General features: G+C 55.7%; 1 protein-coding gene across 1 annotated transcript in view; it reads left to right on the top strand.

The window, feature by feature from the left end:
- Positions 1 to 16,529, top strand: part of LOC142475665 (intraflagellar transport protein 172 homolog) — a gene marked incomplete at its 3' end in the record, with an annotated part of 87,804 nt that extends 71,275 nt beyond the window's left edge. Inside the window, exon 3 of the mRNA XM_075581437.1 lies at positions 16,422 to 16,529. Within this exon, the coding sequence (XP_075437552.1) occupies positions 16,422 to 16,529 (108 nt within the window). The remainder of the gene's footprint in view (positions 1 to 16,421) is intronic.
- Between the last annotated feature and the right edge of the window lie 753 nt (positions 16,530 to 17,282).

The following is a 17,282-nucleotide window of genomic DNA, read 5'->3' as shown; positions in this document are numbered from 1 at the left end:
CCGGCTGCGGTGTGTTATTACTGTGAGTACAGGCGAGGGTCCGGCTGTGGTATATTACTGTGAGTACAGGCGAGGGTCCGGCTGCGGTATGTTATTACTGTGTGTACAGATGAGGGTCCGGCTGCGGTATGTTATTACTGTGAGTACAGGCGAGGGTCCGGCTGCGGTATGTTATTACTGTGAGTACAGGCGAGGGTCCGGCTGCGGTATATTATTACTGTGAGTACAGACGAGGGTCCGGCTGCGGTATGTTATTACTGTGTGTACAGGCGAGGGTCCGGCTGCGGTATGTTATTACTGTGAGTACAGGCGAGGGTCCGGCTGCGGTATGTTATTACTGTGAGTACAGGCGAGGGTCCGGCTGCGGTATGTTATTACTGTGAGTACAGGCGAGGGTCCGGCTGCGGTATGTTATTACTGTGAGTACAGACGAGGGTCCGGCTGCGGTATGTTATTACTGTGTGTACAGGCGAGGGTCCGGCTGCGGTATGTTATTACTGTGAGTACAGGCGAGGGTCCGGCTGCGGTATGTTATTACTGTGAGTACAGGCGAGGGTCCGGCTGCGGTATGTTATTACTGTGAGTACAGGCGAGGGTCCGGCTGCGGTATGTTATTACTGTGAGTACAGGCGAGGGTCCGGCTGCGGTATGTTATTACTGTGAGTACAGGCGAGGGTCCGGCTGCGGTATGTTATTACTGTGAGTACAGGCGAGGGTCCGGCTGCGGTGTGTTATTACTGTGAGTACAGGCGAGGGTCCGGCTGAGGTATGTTATTACTGTGAGTACAGGCGAGGGTCGGGCTGCGGTATGTTATTACTTTGTGTACAGGCGAGTGTCCGGCTGCGGTATGTTATTACTGTGAGTACAGGCGAGTGTCCGGCTGCGGTATATTACTGTGGGTACAGGCGAGGGTCTGGCTGCGGTATATTACTGTGAGTAAAGGCGAGGGTCGGGCTGCGGTATGTTATTACTTTGTGTACAGGCGAGGGTCCGGCTGCGGTATGTTATTACTGTGAGTAGAGGCGAGGGTCCGGCTGCGGTATGTTATTACTGTGAGTACAGGCGAGGGTCCGGCTGCGGTATGTTATTACGGGGGTGAGTACAGGCGAGGGTCCGGCTGCGGTATGTTATTACTGTGAGTACAGGCGAGGGTCCGGCTGCGGTATGTTATTACTGTGAGTACAGGCGAGGGTCCGGCTGCGGTATGTTATTACTGTGAGTACAGGCGAGGGTCCGGCTGCGGTGTGTTATTACTGTGAGTACAGGCGAGGGTCCGGCTGCGGTATGTTATTACTGTGTGTACAGGCGAGGGTCCGGCTGCGGTATGTTATTACTGTGTGTACAGGCGAGGGTCGGGCTGCGGTATGTTATTACTGTGGGTACAGGCGAGGGTCCGGCTGCGGTATGTTATTACTGTGAGTACAGGCGAGGGTCCGGCTGCGGTATGTTATTACTGTGGGTACAGGCGAGGGTCCGGCTGCGGTATGTTATTACTGTGAGTACAGGCGAGGGTCCGGCTGTGGTATGTTATTACTGTGAGTACAGGCGAGGGTCCGGCTGCGGTATGTTATTACTGTGAGTACAGACGAGGGTCCGGCTGCGGTATGTTATTACTGTGTGTACAGACGAGGGTCCGGCTGCGGTATGTTATTACTGTGAGTACAGGCGAGGGTCCGGCTGCGGTGTGTTATTACTGTGTGTACAGGCGAGGGTCCGGCTGCGGTATATTACTGTGGGTACAGGCGAGGGTCTGGCTGCGGTATATTACTGTGAGTACAGGCGAGGGTCCGGCTGCGGTATGTTATTACTGTGAGTACAGGCGAGGGTCCGGCTGCGGTATGTTATTACTGTGAGTACAGGCGAGGGTCCGGCTGCGGTATGTTATTACTGTGTGTACAGGCGAGGGTCCGGCTGCGGTATGTTATTACTGTGAGTACAGGCGAGGGTCCGGCTGCGGTATGTTATTACGGGGGTGAGTACAGGCGAGGGTCCGGCTGCGGTATGTTATTACTGTGAGTACAGGCGAGGGTCCGGCTGCGGTATGTTATTACTGTGAGTACAGGCGAGGGTCCGGCTGCGGTATGTTATTACTGTGAGTACAGGCGAGGGTCCGGCTGCGGTGTGTTATTACTGTGAGTACAGGCGAGGGTCCGGCTGCGGTATGTTATTACTGTGTGTACAGGCGAGGGTCCGGCTGCGGTATGTTATTACTGTGTGTACAGGCGAGGGTCGGGCTGCGGTATGTTATTACTGTGGGTACAGGCGAGGGTCCGGCTGCGGTATGTTATTACTGTGAGTACAGGCGAGGGTCCGGCTGCGGTATGTTATTACTGTGGGTACAGGCGAGGGTCCGGCTGCGGTATGTTATTACTGTGAGTACAGGCGAGGGTCCGGCTGTGGTATGTTATTACTGTGAGTACAGGCGAGGGTCCGGCTGCGGTATGTTATTACTGTGAGTACAGACGAGGGTCCGGCTGCGGTATGTTATTACTGTGTGTACAGACGAGGGTCCGGCTGCGGTATGTTATTACTGTGAGTACAGGCGAGGGTCCGGCTGCGGTGTGTTATTACTGTGTGTACAGGCGAGGGTCCGGCTGCGGTATATTACTGTGGGTACAGGCGAGGGTCTGGCTGCGGTATATTACTGTGAGTACAGGCGAGGGTCCGGCTGCGGTATGTTATTACTGTGAGTACAGGCGAGGGTCCGGCTGCGGTATGTTATTACTGTGAGTACAGGCGAGGGTCCGGCTGCGGTATGTTATTACTGTGTGTACAGGCGAGGGTCCGGCTGCGGTATGTTATTACTGTGAGTACAGGCGAGGGTCCGGCTGCGGTATGTTATTACTGTGTGTACAGGCGAGGGTCCGGCTGCGGTATGTTATTACTGTGTGTACAGGCGAGTGTCCGGCTGCGGTATGTTATTACTGTGAGTACAGGCGAGGGTCCGGCTGCGGTATGTTATTACTGTGAGTACAGGCGAGGGTCGGGCTGCGGTATGTTATTACTTTGAGTACAGGCGAGGGTCCGGCTGCGGTATGTTATTACTGTGAGTACAGGCGAGGGTCCGGCTGCGGTATGTTATTACTGTGAGTACAGGCGAGGGTCCGGCTGCGGTATGTTATTACTGTGAGTACAGGCGAGGGTCTGGCTGCGGTATGTTATTACTGTGTGTACAGGCGAGGGTCCGGCTGCGGTATGTTATTACTGTGAGTACAGGCGAGGGTCCGGCTGCGGTATGTTATTACTGTGAGTACAGACGAGGGTCCGGCTGCGGTATGTTATTACTGTGTGTACAGACGAGGGTCCGGCTGCGGTATGTTATTACTGTGAGTACAGGCGAGGGTCCGGCTGCGGTGTGTTATTACTGTGTGTACAGGCGAGGGTCCGGCTGCGGTATGTTATTACTGTGTGTACAGACGAGGGTCCGGCTGCGGTATGTTATTACTGTGAGTACAGGCGAGGGTCCGGCTGCGGTATGTTATTACTGTGAGTACAGGCGAGGGTCCGGCTGCGGTATGTTATTACAGTGAGTACAGGCGAGGGTCCGGCTGCGGTATGTTATTACAGTGAGTACAGGCGAGGGTCCGGCTGCGGTATGTTATTACTGTGTGTACAGACGAGGGTCCGGCTGCGGTATGTTATTACTGTGAGTACAGGCGAGAGTCCGGCTGCGGTATGTTATTACTGTGAGTACAGGCGAGGGTCCGGCTGCGGTATGTTATTACTGTGAGTACAGGCGAGGGTCCCGTTGCGGTGTGTTATTACTGTGAGTACAGGCGAGGGTCCGGCTGAGGTATGTTATTACTGTGAGTACAGGCGAGGGTCGGGCTGCGGTATGTTATTACTGTGAGTACAGGCGAGGGTCCGGCTGCGGTGTGTTATTACTGTGAGTACAGGCGAGGGTCCGGCTGCGGTATGTTATTACTGTGAGTACAGGCGAGGGTCCGGCTGCGGTATATTACTGTGAGTACAGGCGAGGGTCGGGCTGCGGTATGTTATTACTTTGTGTACAGGCGAGTGTCCGGCTGCGGTATGTTATTACTGTGAGTACAGGCGAGTGTCCGGCTGCGGTATATTACTGTGGGTACAGGCGAGGGTCTGGCTGCGGTATATTACTGTGAGTAAAGGCGAGGGTCGGGCTGCGGTATGTTATTACTTTGTGTACAGGCGAGGGTCCGGCTGCGGTATGTTATTACTGTGAGTAGAGGCGAGGGTCCGGCTGCGGTATGTTATTACTGTGAGTACAGGCGAGGGTCCGGCTGCGGTATGTTATTACGGGGGTGAGTACAGGCGAGGGTCCGGCTGCGGTATGTTATTACTGTGAGTACAGGCGAGGGTCCGGCTGCGGTATGTTATTACTGTGAGTACAGGCGAGGGTCCGGCTGCGGTATGTTATTACTGTGAGTACAGGCGAGGGTCCGGCTGCGGTGTGTTATTACTGTGAGTACAGGCGAGGGTCCGGCTGCGGTATGTTATTACTGTGTGTACAGGCGAGGGTCCGGCTGCGGTATGTTATTACTGTGTGTACAGGCGAGGGTCGGGCTGCGGTATGTTATTACTGTGGGTACAGGCGAGGGTCCGGCTGCGGTATGTTATTACTGTGAGTACAGGCGAGGGTCCGGCTGCGGTATGTTATTACTGTGGGTACAGGCGAGGGTCCGGCTGCGGTATGTTATTACTGTGAGTACAGGCGAGGGTCCGGCTGTGGTATGTTATTACTGTGAGTACAGGCGAGGGTCCGGCTGCGGTATGTTATTACTGTGAGTACAGACGAGGGTCCGGCTGCGGTATGTTATTACTGTGTGTACAGACGAGGGTCCGGCTGCGGTATGTTATTACTGTGAGTACAGGCGAGGGTCCGGCTGCGGTGTGTTATTACTGTGTGTACAGGCGAGGGTCCGGCTGCGGTATATTACTGTGGGTACAGGCGAGGGTCTGGCTGCGGTATATTACTGTGAGTACAGGCGAGGGTCCGGCTGCGGTATGTTATTACTGTGAGTACAGGCGAGGGTCCGGCTGCGGTATGTTATTACTGTGAGTACAGGCGAGGGTCCGGCTGCGGTATGTTATTACTGTGTGTACAGGCGAGGGTCCGGCTGCGGTATGTTATTACTGTGAGTACAGGCGAGGGTCCGGCTGCGGTATGTTATTACTGTGTGTACAGGCGAGGGTCCGGCTGCGGTATGTTATTACTGTGTGTACAGGCGAGTGTCCGGCTGCGGTATGTTATTACTGTGAGTACAGGCGAGGGTCCGGCTGCGGTATGTTATTACTGTGAGTACAGGCGAGGGTCGGGCTGCGGTATGTTATTACTTTGAGTACAGGCGAGGGTCCGGCTGCGGTATGTTATTACTGTGAGTACAGGCGAGGGTCCGGCTGCGGTATGTTATTACTGTGAGTACAGGCGAGGGTCCGGCTGCGGTATGTTATTACTGTGAGTACAGGCGAGGGTCCGGCTGCGGTATGTTATTACTGTGTGTACAGACGAGGGTCCGGCTGCGGTATGTTATTACTGTGTGTACAGGCGAGGGTCCGGCTGCGGTATGTTATTACTGTGAGTACAGGCGAGGGTCCGGCTGCGGTATGTTATTACTGTGAGTACAGACGAGGGTCCGGCTGCGGTATGTTATTACTGTGTGTACAGACGAGGGTCCGGCTGCGGTATGTTATTACTGTGAGTACAGGCGAGGGTCCGGCTGCGGTGTGTTATTACTGTGTGTACAGGCGAGGGTCCGGCTGCGGTATGTTATTACTGTGTGTACAGACGAGGGTCCGGCTGCGGTATGTTATTACTGTGAGTACAGGCGAGGGTCCGGCTGCGGTATGTTATTACTGTGAGTACAGGCGAGGGTCCGGCTGCGGTATGTTATTACAGTGAGTACAGGCGAGGGTCCGGCTGCGGTATGTTATTACAGTGAGTACAGGCGAGGGTCCGGCTGCGGTATGTTATTACTGTGTGTACAGACGAGGGTCCGGCTGCGGTATGTTATTACTGTGAGTACAGGCGAGAGTCCGGCTGCGGTATGTTATTACTGTGAGTACAGGCGAGGGTCCGGCTGCGGTATGTTATTACTGTGAGTACAGGCGAGGGTCCCGTTGCGGTGTGTTATTACTGTGAGTACAGGCGAGGGTCCGGCTGAGGTATGTTATTACTGTGAGTACAGGCGAGGGTCGGGCTGCGGTATGTTATTACTGTGAGTACAGGCGAGGGTCCGGCTGCGGTGTGTTATTACTGTGAGTACAGGCGAGGGTCCGGCTGCGGTATGTTATTACTGTGAGTACAGGCGAGGGTCCGGCTGCGGTATATTACTGTGAGTACAGGCGAGGGTCCGGCTGCGGTATGTTATTACTGTGTGTACAGACGAGGGTCCGGCTGCGGTATGTTATTACTGTGAGTACAGGCGAGGGTCCGGCTGCGGTATGTTATTACTGTGTGTACAGGCGAGGGTCCGGCTGCGGTATGTTATTACTGTGAGTACAGGCGAGGGTCCGGCTGCGGTGTGTTATTACTGTGAGTACAGGCGAGGGTCCGGCTGCGGTATGTTATTACTGTGTGTACAGGCGAGGGTCCGGCTGCGGTGTGTTATTACTGTGAGTACAGGCGAGGGTCCGGCTGCGGTGTGTTATTACTGTGAGTACAGGCGAGGGTCCGGCTGCGGTATGTTATTACTGTGTGTACAGACGAGGGTCCGGCTGCGGTATGTTATTACAGTGAGTACAGGCGAGGGTCCGGCTGCGGTATGTTATTACTGTGAGTACAGGCGAGGGTCCGGCTGCGGTATATTATTACTGTGGGTACAGGCGAGGGTCCGGCTGCGGTATGTTATTACTGTGAGTACAGACGAGGGTCCGGCTGCGGTATGTTATTACTGTGAGTACAGGCGAGGGTCCGGCTGCGGTGTGTTATTACTGTGAGTACAGGCGAGGGTCCGGCTGCGGTATGTTATTACTGTGAGTACAGGCGAGGGTCCGGCTGCGGTATGTTATTACTGTGAGTACAGGCGAGGGTCCGGCTGCGGTATGTTATTACTGTGAGTACAGGCGAGGGTCCGGCTGCGGTATGTTATTACTTTGTGTACAGGCGAGGGTCCGGCTGCGGTATGTTATTACTGTGTGTACAGACGAGGGTCCGGCTGCGGTATATTACTGTGAGTACAGGCGAGGGTCCGGCTGCGGTATGTTATTACTGTGAGTACAGGTGAGGGTCCGGCTGCGGTATATTATTACTGTGGGTACAGGCGAGGGTCCGGCTGCGGTATGTTATTACTGTGAGTACAGACGAGGGTCCGGCTGCGGTGTGTTATTACTGTGAGTACAGGCGAGGGTCCGGCTGCGGTATGTTATTACTGTGAGTACAGGCGAGGGTCCGGCTGCGGTATGTTATTACTGTGAGTACAGGCGAGGGTCCGGCTGCGGTATGTTATTACTGTGTGTACAGACGAGGGTCCGGCTGCGGTATGTTATTACTGTGAGTACAGGCGAGGGTCCGGCTGCGGTATGTTATTACTGTGAGTACAGACGAGGGTCCGGCTGCGGTATGTTATTACTGTGAGTACAGGCGAGGGTCCGGCTGCGGTATGTTATTACTGTGAGTACAGGCGAGGGTTACGGCTGCGGTGTGTTATTACTGTGAGTACAGGCGAGGGTCCGGCTGCGGTATGTTATTACTGTGAGTACAGGCGAGGGTCCGGCTGCGGTATGTTATTACTGTGAGTACAGGCGAGGGTCCGGCTGCGGTATGTTATTACTGTGAGTACAGGCGAGGGTCCGGCTGCGGTGTGTTATTACTGTGAGTACAGGCGAGGGTCCGGCTGCGGTGTGTTATTACTGTGAGTACAGGCGAGGGTCCGGCTGCGGTATGTTATTACTGTGAGTACAGGCGAGGGTCCGGCTGCGGTATGTTATTACTGTGAGTACAGGCGAGGGTCCGGCTGCGGTATGTTATTACTGTGAGTACAGGCGAGGGTCCGGCTGCGGTATGTTATTACTGTGAGTACAGGCGAGGGTCCGGCTGCGGTATGTTATTACTGTGAGTACAGGCGAGGGTCCGGCTGCGGTGTGTTATTACAGTGAGTACAGGCGAGGGTCCGGCTGCGGTGTGTTATTACTGTGAGTACAGGCGAGGGTCCGGCTGCGGTATATTACTGTGAGTACAGGCGAGGGTCCGGCTGCGGTATGTTATTACTGTGAGTACAGGCGAGGGTCCGGCTGCGGTATGTTATTACTGTGAGTACAGGCGAGTGTCCGGCTGTGGTATGTTATTACTGTGGGTACAGGCGAGGGTCCGGCTGTGGTATATTACTGTGAGTACAGGCGAGGGTCCGGCTGTGGTATGTTATTACTGTGAGTACAGGCGAGGGTCCGGCTGCGGTATATTACTGTGAGTAAATGCGAGGGTCGGGCTGCGGTATGTTATTACTTTGTGTACAGTCGAGGGTCCGGCTGCGGTATGTTATTACTGTGAGTACAGGCGAGGGTCCGGCTGCGGTATGTTATTACTGTGAGTACAGGCGAGGGTCCGGCTGCGGTGTGTTATTACAGTGAGTACAGGCGAGGGTCCGGCTGCGGTGTGTTATTACTGTGAGTACAGGCGAGGGTCCGGCTGCGGTATATTACTGTGAGTACAGGCGAGGGTCCGGCTGCGGTATGTTATTACTGTGAGTACAGGCGAGGGTCCGGCTGCGGTATGTTATTACTGTGAGTACAGGCGAGTGTCCGGCTGTGGTATGTTATTACTGTGGGTACAGGCGAGGGTCCGGCTGTGGTATATTACTGTGAGTACAGGCGAGGGTCCGGCTGTGGTATGTTATTACTGTGAGTACAGGCGAGGGTCCGGCTGCGGTATATTACTGTGAGTAAATGCGAGGGTCCGGCTGCGGTATGTTATTACTGTGAGTACAGGCGAGGGTCCGGCTGCGGTATGTTATTACTGTGTGTACAGACAAGGGTCCGGCTGCGGTATGTTATTACTGTGAGTACAGGCGAGGGTCCGGCTGCGGTATGTTATTACTGTGAGTACAGGCGAGGGTCCGGCTGCGGTATGTTATTACTGTGAGTACAGGCGAGGGTCCGGCTGCGGTATGTTATTACTGTGAGTACAGGCGAGGGTCCGGCTGCGGTATGTTATTACTGTGAGTACAGGCGAGGGTCCGGCTGCGGTATGTTATTACTGTGAGTACAGGCGAGGGTCCGGCTGCGGTATGTTATTACTGTGAGTACAGGCGAGGGTCCGGCTGCGGTATGTTATTACTGTGAGTACAGGCGAGTGTCCGGCTGCGGTATGTTATTACTGTGAGTACAGGCGAGGGTCCGGCTGCGGTATGTTATTACTGTGAGTACAGGCGAGGGTCCGGCTGCGGTATGTTATTACTGTGAGTACAGGCGAGGGTCCGGCTGCGGTATGTTATTACTGTGAGTACAGGCGAGGGTCCGGCTGCGGTATGTTATTACTGTGAGTACAGGCGAGGGTCCGGCTGCGGTATGTTATTACTGTGGGTACAGGCGAGGGTCCGGCTGCGGTATGTTATTACTGTAAGTACAGGCGAGGGTCCGGCTGCGGTATGTTATTACTGTGAGTACAGGCGAGGGTCCGGCTGCGGTATGTTATTACTGTGAGTACAGGCGAGGGTCCGGCTGCGGTATGTTATTACTGTGAGTACAGGCGAGGGTCCGGCTGCGGTATGTTATTACTGTGAGTACAGGCGAGGATCCGGCTGCGGTGTGTTATTACTGTGAGTACAGACGAGGATCCGGCTGCGGTATGTTATTACTGTGAGTACAGGCGAGGGTCCGGCTGCGGTGTGTTATTACTGTGAGTACAGGCGAGGGTCCGGCTGCGGTATGTTATTACTGTGAGTACAGGCGAGGGTCCGGCTGCGGTATGTTATTACTGTGAGTACAGGCGAGGGTCCGGCTGCGGTATGTTATTACTGTGAGTACAGACGAGGATCCGGCTGCGGTATGTTATTACTGTGAGTACAGGCGAGGGTCCGGCTGCGGTATGTTATTACTGTGAGTACAGGCGAGGGTCCGGCTGCGGTATGTTATTACTGTGTGTACAGACGAGGGTCCGGCTGCGGTATGTTATTACTGTGTGTACAGACGAGGGTCCGGCTGCGGTATGTTATTACTGTGAGTACAGGCGAGGGTCCGGCTGCGGTATGTTATTACTGTGAGTACAGGCGAGGGTCCGGCTGCGGTATGTTATTACTGTGAGTACAGGCGAGGGTCCGGCTGCGGTGTGTTATTACTGTGAGTACAGACGAGGATCCGGCTGCGGTATGTTATTACTGTGAGTACAGGCGAGGGTCCGGCTGCGGTATGTTATTACTGTGAGTACAGGCGAGGGTCCGGCTGCGGTATGTTATTACTGTGGGTACAGGCGAGGGTCCGGCTGCGGTATGTTATTACTGTAAGTACAGGCGAGGGTCCGGCTGCGGTATGTTATTACTGTGAGTACAGGCGAGGGTCCGGCTGCGGTATGTTATTACTGTGAGTACAGGCGAGGGTCCGGCTGCGGTATGTTATTACTGTGAGTACAGGCGAGGGTCCGGCTGCGGTATGTTATTACTGTGAGTACAGGCGAGGATCCGGCTGCGGTGTGTTATTACTGTGAGTACAGACGAGGATCCGGCTGCGGTATGTTATTACTGTGAGTACAGGCGAGGGTCCGGCTGCGGTGTGTTATTACTGTGAGTACAGGCGAGGGTCCGGCTGCGGTATGTTATTACTGTGAGTACAGGCGAGGGTCCGGCTGCGGTATGTTATTACTGTGAGTACAGGCGAGGGTCCGGCTGCGGTATGTTATTACTGTGAGTACAGGCGAGGATCCGGCTGCGGTGTGTTATTACTGTGAGTACAGACGAGGATCCGGCTGCGGTATGTTATTACTGTGAGTACAGGCGAGGGTCCGGCTGCGGTGTGTTATTACTGTGAGTACAGGCGAGGGTCCGGCTGCGGTATGTTATTACTGTGAGTACAGGCGAGGGTCCGGCTGCGGTATGTTATTACTGTGAGTACAGGCGAGGGTCCGGCTGCGGTATGTTATTACTGTGAGTACAGACGAGGATCCGGCTGCGGTATGTTATTACTGTGAGTACAGGCGAGGGTCCGGCTGCGGTATGTTATTACTGTGAGTACAGGCGAGGGTCCGGCTGCGGTATGTTATTACTGTGTGTACAGACGAGGGTCCGGCTGCGGTATGTTATTACTGTGTGTACAGACGAGGGTCCGGCTGCGGTATGTTATTACTGTGAGTACAGGCGAGGGTCCGGCTGCGGTATGTTATTACTGTGTGTACAGGCGAGGGTCCGGCTGCGGTATGTTATTACTGTGAGTACAGGCGAGGGTCCGGCTGCGGTATGTTATTACTGTGAGTACAGGCGAGGGTCCGGCTGCGGTGTGTTATTACTGTGAGTACAGACGAGGATCCGGCTGCGGTATGTTACTGTATTACTGTGTGTACAGGCGAGGGTCCGGCTGCGGTATGTTATTACTGTGAGTACAGGCGAGGGTCCGGCTGCGGTATGTTATTACTGTGAGTACAGGCGAGGGTCCGGCTGCGGTATGTTATTACTGTGAGTACAGGCGAGGGTCCGGCTGCGGTATGTTATTACTGTGAGTACAGGCGAGGGTCCGGCTGCGGTATGTTATTACTGTGAGTACAGGCGAGGGTCCGGCTGTGGTATATTACTGTGAGGACAGGCGAGGGTCTGGCTGCGGTGTGTTATTACTGTGAGTACAGACGAGGGTCCGGCTGCGGTATGTTATTACTGTGAGTACAGGCGAGGGTCCGGCTGCGGTATGTTATTACTGTGAGTACAGGCGAGGGTCCGGCTGCGGTGTGTTATTACTGTGAGTACAGGCGAGGGTCCGGCTGCGGTATGTTATTACTGTGTGTTCAGACGAGGGTCGGGCTGCGGTATGTTATTACTGTGAGTACAGGCGAGGGTCCGGCTGTGGTATGTTATTACTGTGAGTACAGGCGAGGGTCCGGCTGCGGTATGTTATTACTGTGAGTACAGGCGAGGGTCCGGCTGCGGTATGTTATTACTGTGAGTACAGGCGAGGGTCCGGCTGCGGTATGTTATTACTGTGAGTACAGGCGAGGGTCCGGCTGCGGTATGTTAATACTGTGAGTACAGGCGAGGGTCCGGCTGCGGTATGTTATTACTGTGAGTACAGGCGAGGGTCCGGCTGCGGTATGTTATTACGGGGGTGAGTACAGGCGAGGGTCCGGCTGCGGTATGTTATTACTGTGAGTACAGACGAGGGTCCGGCTGCGGTATGTTATTACTGTGAGTACAGACGAGGGTCCGGCTGCGGTATGTTATTACTGTGTGTACAGACGAGGGTCGGGCTGCGGTATGTTATTACTGTGTGTACAGGCGAGGGTCCGGCTGCGGTATGTTATTACTGTGAGTACAGGCGAGGGTCCGGCTGCGGTATGTTATTACTGTGGGTACAGGCGAGGGTCCGGCTGCGGTATGTTATTACTGTGAGTACAGGCGAGGGTCCGGCTGCGTATGTTATTACTGTGAGTACAGGCGAGGGTCCGGCTGCGGTATGTTATTACTGTGGGTACAGGCGAGGGTCCGGCTGTGGTATATTACTGTGAGTACAGGCGAGGGTCCGGCTGCGGTGTGTTATTACTGTGTGTACAGGCGAGGGTCCGGCTGCGGTATGTTATTACTGTGAGTACAGGCGAGGGTCCGGCTGCGGTATGTTATTACTGTGAGTACAGGCGAGGGTCCGGCTGCGGTATGTTATTACTGTGAGTACAGGCGAGGGTCCGGCTGCGGTATGTTATTACTGTGAGTACAGGCGAGGGTCCGGCTGCGGTATGTTATTACTGTGAGTACAGGCGAGGGTCCGGCTGCGGTATGTATTACAGTGAGTACAGGCGAGGGTCCGGCTGCGGTATGTTATTACTGTGAGTACAGGCGAGGGTCCGGCTGCGGTATGTTATTACTGTGAGTACAGGCCGAGGGTCCGGCTGCGGTATGTTATTACTGTGAGTACAGACGAGGGTCCGGCTGTGGTATATTACTGTGAGTACAGGCGAGGGTCCGGCTGCGGTATGTTATTACTGTGAGTACAGGCGAGTGTCCGGCTGTGGTATATTACTGTGAGTACAGGCGAGGGTCCGGCTGCGGTATGTTATTACTGTGAGTACAGGCGAGGGTCCGCTGCGGTATGTTATTACTGTGAGTACAGGCGAGGGTCCGGCTGCGGTATGTTATTACTGTGAGTACAGACGAGGGTCCGGCTGCGGTATGTTATTACTGTGTGTACAGACGAGGGTAGGGCTGCGGTATGTTATTACTGTGTGTACAGGCGAGGGTCCGGCTGCGGTATGTTATTACTGTGAGTACAGGCGAGGGTCCGGCTGCGGTATGTTATTACTGTGAGTACAGGTGAGGGTCCGGCTGCGGTATGTTATTACTGTGAGTACAGGTGAGGGTCCGGCTGCGGTATGTTATTACTGTGGGTACAGGCGAGGGTCGCTGCGGTATGTTATTACTGTGAGTACAGATGAGGGTCCGGCTGCGGTATGTTATTACTGTGAGTACAGGTGAGGGTCCGGCTGCGGTATGTTATTACTGTGGGTACAGGCGAGGGTCCGGCTGCGGTATGTTATTACTGTGAGTACAGGCGAGGGTCCGGCTGCGGTATGTTATTACTGTGAGTACAGGCGAGGGTCCGGCTGCGGTATGTTATTACTGTGGGTACAGGCGAGGGTCCGGCTGTGGTATATTACTGTGAGTACAGGCGAGGGTCCGGCTGCGGTGTGTTATTACTGTGTGTACAGGCGAGGGTCCGGCTGCGGTATGTTATTACTGTGAGTACAGGCGAGGGTCCGGCTGCGGTATGTTATTACTGTGAGTACAGGCGAGGGTCCGGCTGCGGTATGTTATTACTGTGAGTACAGGCGAGGGTCGGCTGCGGTATGTTATTACTGTGAGTACAGGCGAGGGTCCGGCTGCGGTATGTTATTACTGTGAGTACAGGCGAGGGTCCGGCTGCGGTATGTTATTACAGTGAGTACAGGCGAGGGTCCGGCTGCGGGAGGGTTATGACTGTGAGTACAGGCGAGGGTCCGGCTGCGGTATGTTATTACTGTGAGTACAGGCGAGGGTCCGGCTGCGGTATGTTATTACTGTGAGTACAGACGAGGGTCCGGCTGTGGTATATTACTGTGAGTACAGGCGAGGGTCCGGCTGCGGTATGTTATTACTGTGAGTACAGGCGAGTGTCCGGCTGTGGTATATTACTGTGAGTACAGGCGAGGGTCCGGCTGCGGTATGTTATTACTGTGAGTACAGGCGAGGGTCCGGCTGCGGTATGTTATTACTGTGAGTACAGGCGAGGGTCCGGCTGTGGTATATTACTGTGAGTACAGGCGAGGGTCCGGCTGCGGTATGTTATTACTGTGAGTACAGGCGAGGGTCCGGCTGCGGTATGTTATTACTGTGAGTACAGGCGAGGGTCCGGCTGCGGTATGTTATTACAGTGAGTACAGGCGAGGGTCCGGCTGCGGTATGTTATTACTGTGAGTACAGGCGAGGGTCCGGCTGCGGTATGTTATTACTGTGAGTACAGGCGAGGGTCCGGCTGCGGTATGTTATTACTGTGAGTACAGGCGAGGGTCCGGCTGCGGTATGTTATTACAGTGAGTACAGGCGAGGGTCCGGCTGCGGTATGTTATTACTGTGAGTACAGGCGAGGGTCCGGCTGCGGTATGTTATTACTGTGAGTACAGGCGAGGGTCCAGCTGCGGTATGTTATTACTGTGAGTACAGGCGAGGGTCCGGCTGCGGTATGTTATTACTGTGAGTACAGGCGAGGGTCCGGCTGCGGTATGTTATTACTGTGAGTACAGGCGAGGGTCCGGCTGCGGTATGTTATTACTGTGAGTACAGGCGAGGGTCCGGCTGCGGTATGTTATTACTGTGAGTACAGGCGAGGGTCCGGCTGCGGTATGTTATTACTGTGAGTACAGGCGAGGGTCCGGCTGCGGTATGTTATTACTGTGAGTACAGGCGAGGGTCCGGCTGCGGTATGTTATTACTGTGAGTACAGGCGAGGGTCCGGCTGCGGTATGTTATTACTGTGAGTACAGGCGAGGGTCCGGCTGCGGTATGTTATTACTGTGAGTACAGGCGAGGGTCCGGCTGCGGTATGTTATTACTGTGAGTACAGGCGAGGGTCCGGCTGCGGTATGTTATTACTGTGAGTACAGGCGAGGGTCCGGCTGCGGTATGTTATTACTGTGAGTACAGGCGAGGGTCCGGCTGCGGTATGTTATTACGGTGAGTACAGGCGAGGGTCCGGCTGCGGTATGTTATTAGTGTGAGTACAGGCGAGGGTCCGGCTGCGGTATGTTATTACTGTGGGTACAGGCGAGGGTCCGGCTGCGGTATGTTATTACTGTGAGTACAGGCGAGGGTCCGGCTGCGGTGTGTTATTACTGTGAGTACAGACGAGGGTCCGGCTGCGGTATGTTATTACTGTGAGTACAGGCGAGGGTCCGGCTGCGGTATGTTATTACTTTGTGTACAGGCGAGGGTCCGGCTGCGGTATGTTATTACTGTGAGTACAGGCGAGGGTCCGGCTGCGGTATGTTATTACGGGGGTGAGTACAGGCGAGGGTCGGGCTGCGGTATGTTATTACTGTGAGTACAGGCGAGGGTCCGGCTGCGGTATGTTATTACTGTGTGTACAGACGAGGGTCCGGCTGCGGTATGTTATTACTGTGAGTACAGGCGAGGGTCCGGCTGCGGTATGTTATTACTTTGTGTACAGGCGAGGGTCCGGCTGCGGTATGTTATTACTGTGAGTACAGGCGAGGGTCCGGCTGCGGTATGTTATTACGGGGGTGAGTACAGGCGAGGGTCGGGCTGCGGTATGTTATTACTGTGAGTACAGGCGAGGGTCCGGCTGCGGTATGTTATTACTGTGTGTACAGGCGAGGGTCCGGCTGCGGTATGTTATTACTGTGAGTACAGGCGAGGGTCCGGCTGCGGTATGTTATTACTGTGAGTACAGGCGAGGGTCCGGCTGCGGTATGTTATTACTGTGAGTACAGGCGAGGGTCCGCTGCGGTATGTTATTACTGTGAGTACAGGCGAGGGTCCGGCTGCGGTATGTTATTACTGTGAGTACAGGCGAGGGTCCGGCTGCGGTATGTTATTACGGGGGTGAGTACAGGCGAGGGTCCGGCTGCGGTAGTTATTACGGGGGTGAGTACAGGCGAGGGTCCGGCTGCGGTATGTTATTACGGGGGTGAGTACAGGCGAGGGTCCGGCTGCGGTGTGTTATTACGGGGTGAGTACAGGCGAGGGTCCGGCTGCGGTATGTTATTACTGGGTGGGTACAGGTTCTGCTTCTGGTTCCATGTTCCTGGACAATCTCCCCGCAGAGCGGCCGCTTTCCTGGAGACGCTGGAGATTTGCAGTGAGACGGAGGCCATGTGGAAGACGCTCAGCAGATTGGCGCTGGAGAGCAGGCACCTCCACGTAGCAGAGAGGTGCGGACCCCCTCCGTCACTGTGCGGGACCCCCCCTCCGTCACTGTGCGGACCCTACCCTCCGTCACTGTGCGGACCCCTCCCTCCATCACTGTGCGGACCCCTCCCCCCCGTCACTGTGCGGACCCCTCCCCGTCACTGTGCGGACCCTCCCCCCGTCACTGTGCGGACCCCCCCCCACCCCCCGTCACTGTGCGGACCCCCCCGTCACTGTGCGGACCCCCCCACCCCCCGTCACTGTGCGGACCCTCTCCCCCCCCCGTCACTGTGCGGACCCCTCCCCCCCGTCACTGTGCGGAGCCCCCCCGTCACTGTGCGGACCCCCCCTCCATCACTGTGCGGACCCCTCCCCCGTCACTGTGCGGACCCCCCCCCGTCACTGTGCGGACCCCCCCCGTCACTGCGGACCCCTCCCCTCGTCACAGTGCGTACCCCTCCCCCCCGTCACTGTGCGGACCACCCCCCCTGTCACTGTGCGGACCCCCCCACCCCCGTCACTGTGCGGACCCCCCCACCCCCCGTCACTGTGCGGACCCTCCCCCCCGTCATTGTGCGGACCCTCCCCCGTCACTGTGCGGACCCCCCCCCCCCGTCACTGTGCGGACCCCTCCCCCCGTCACTGTGCGGACCCCCCCACCCCCCATCACTGTGCGGACCCCTCCCCACCGTCACTGTGCGGACCCCCCCCGTCACTGTGCGGACCCCCCCCGTCACTGTGCGGACCCCTCCCCGTCACTGTGCGGACCTCCTCCC

This window comes from Ascaphus truei, unplaced genomic scaffold, assembly GCF_040206685.1.
Source record: "Ascaphus truei isolate aAscTru1 unplaced genomic scaffold, aAscTru1.hap1 HAP1_SCAFFOLD_1316, whole genome shotgun sequence".
Classification (NCBI taxonomy): domain Eukaryota; kingdom Metazoa; phylum Chordata; class Amphibia; order Anura; family Ascaphidae; genus Ascaphus; species Ascaphus truei.
This window is presented reverse-complemented; position numbering and strand designations above follow the sequence as displayed.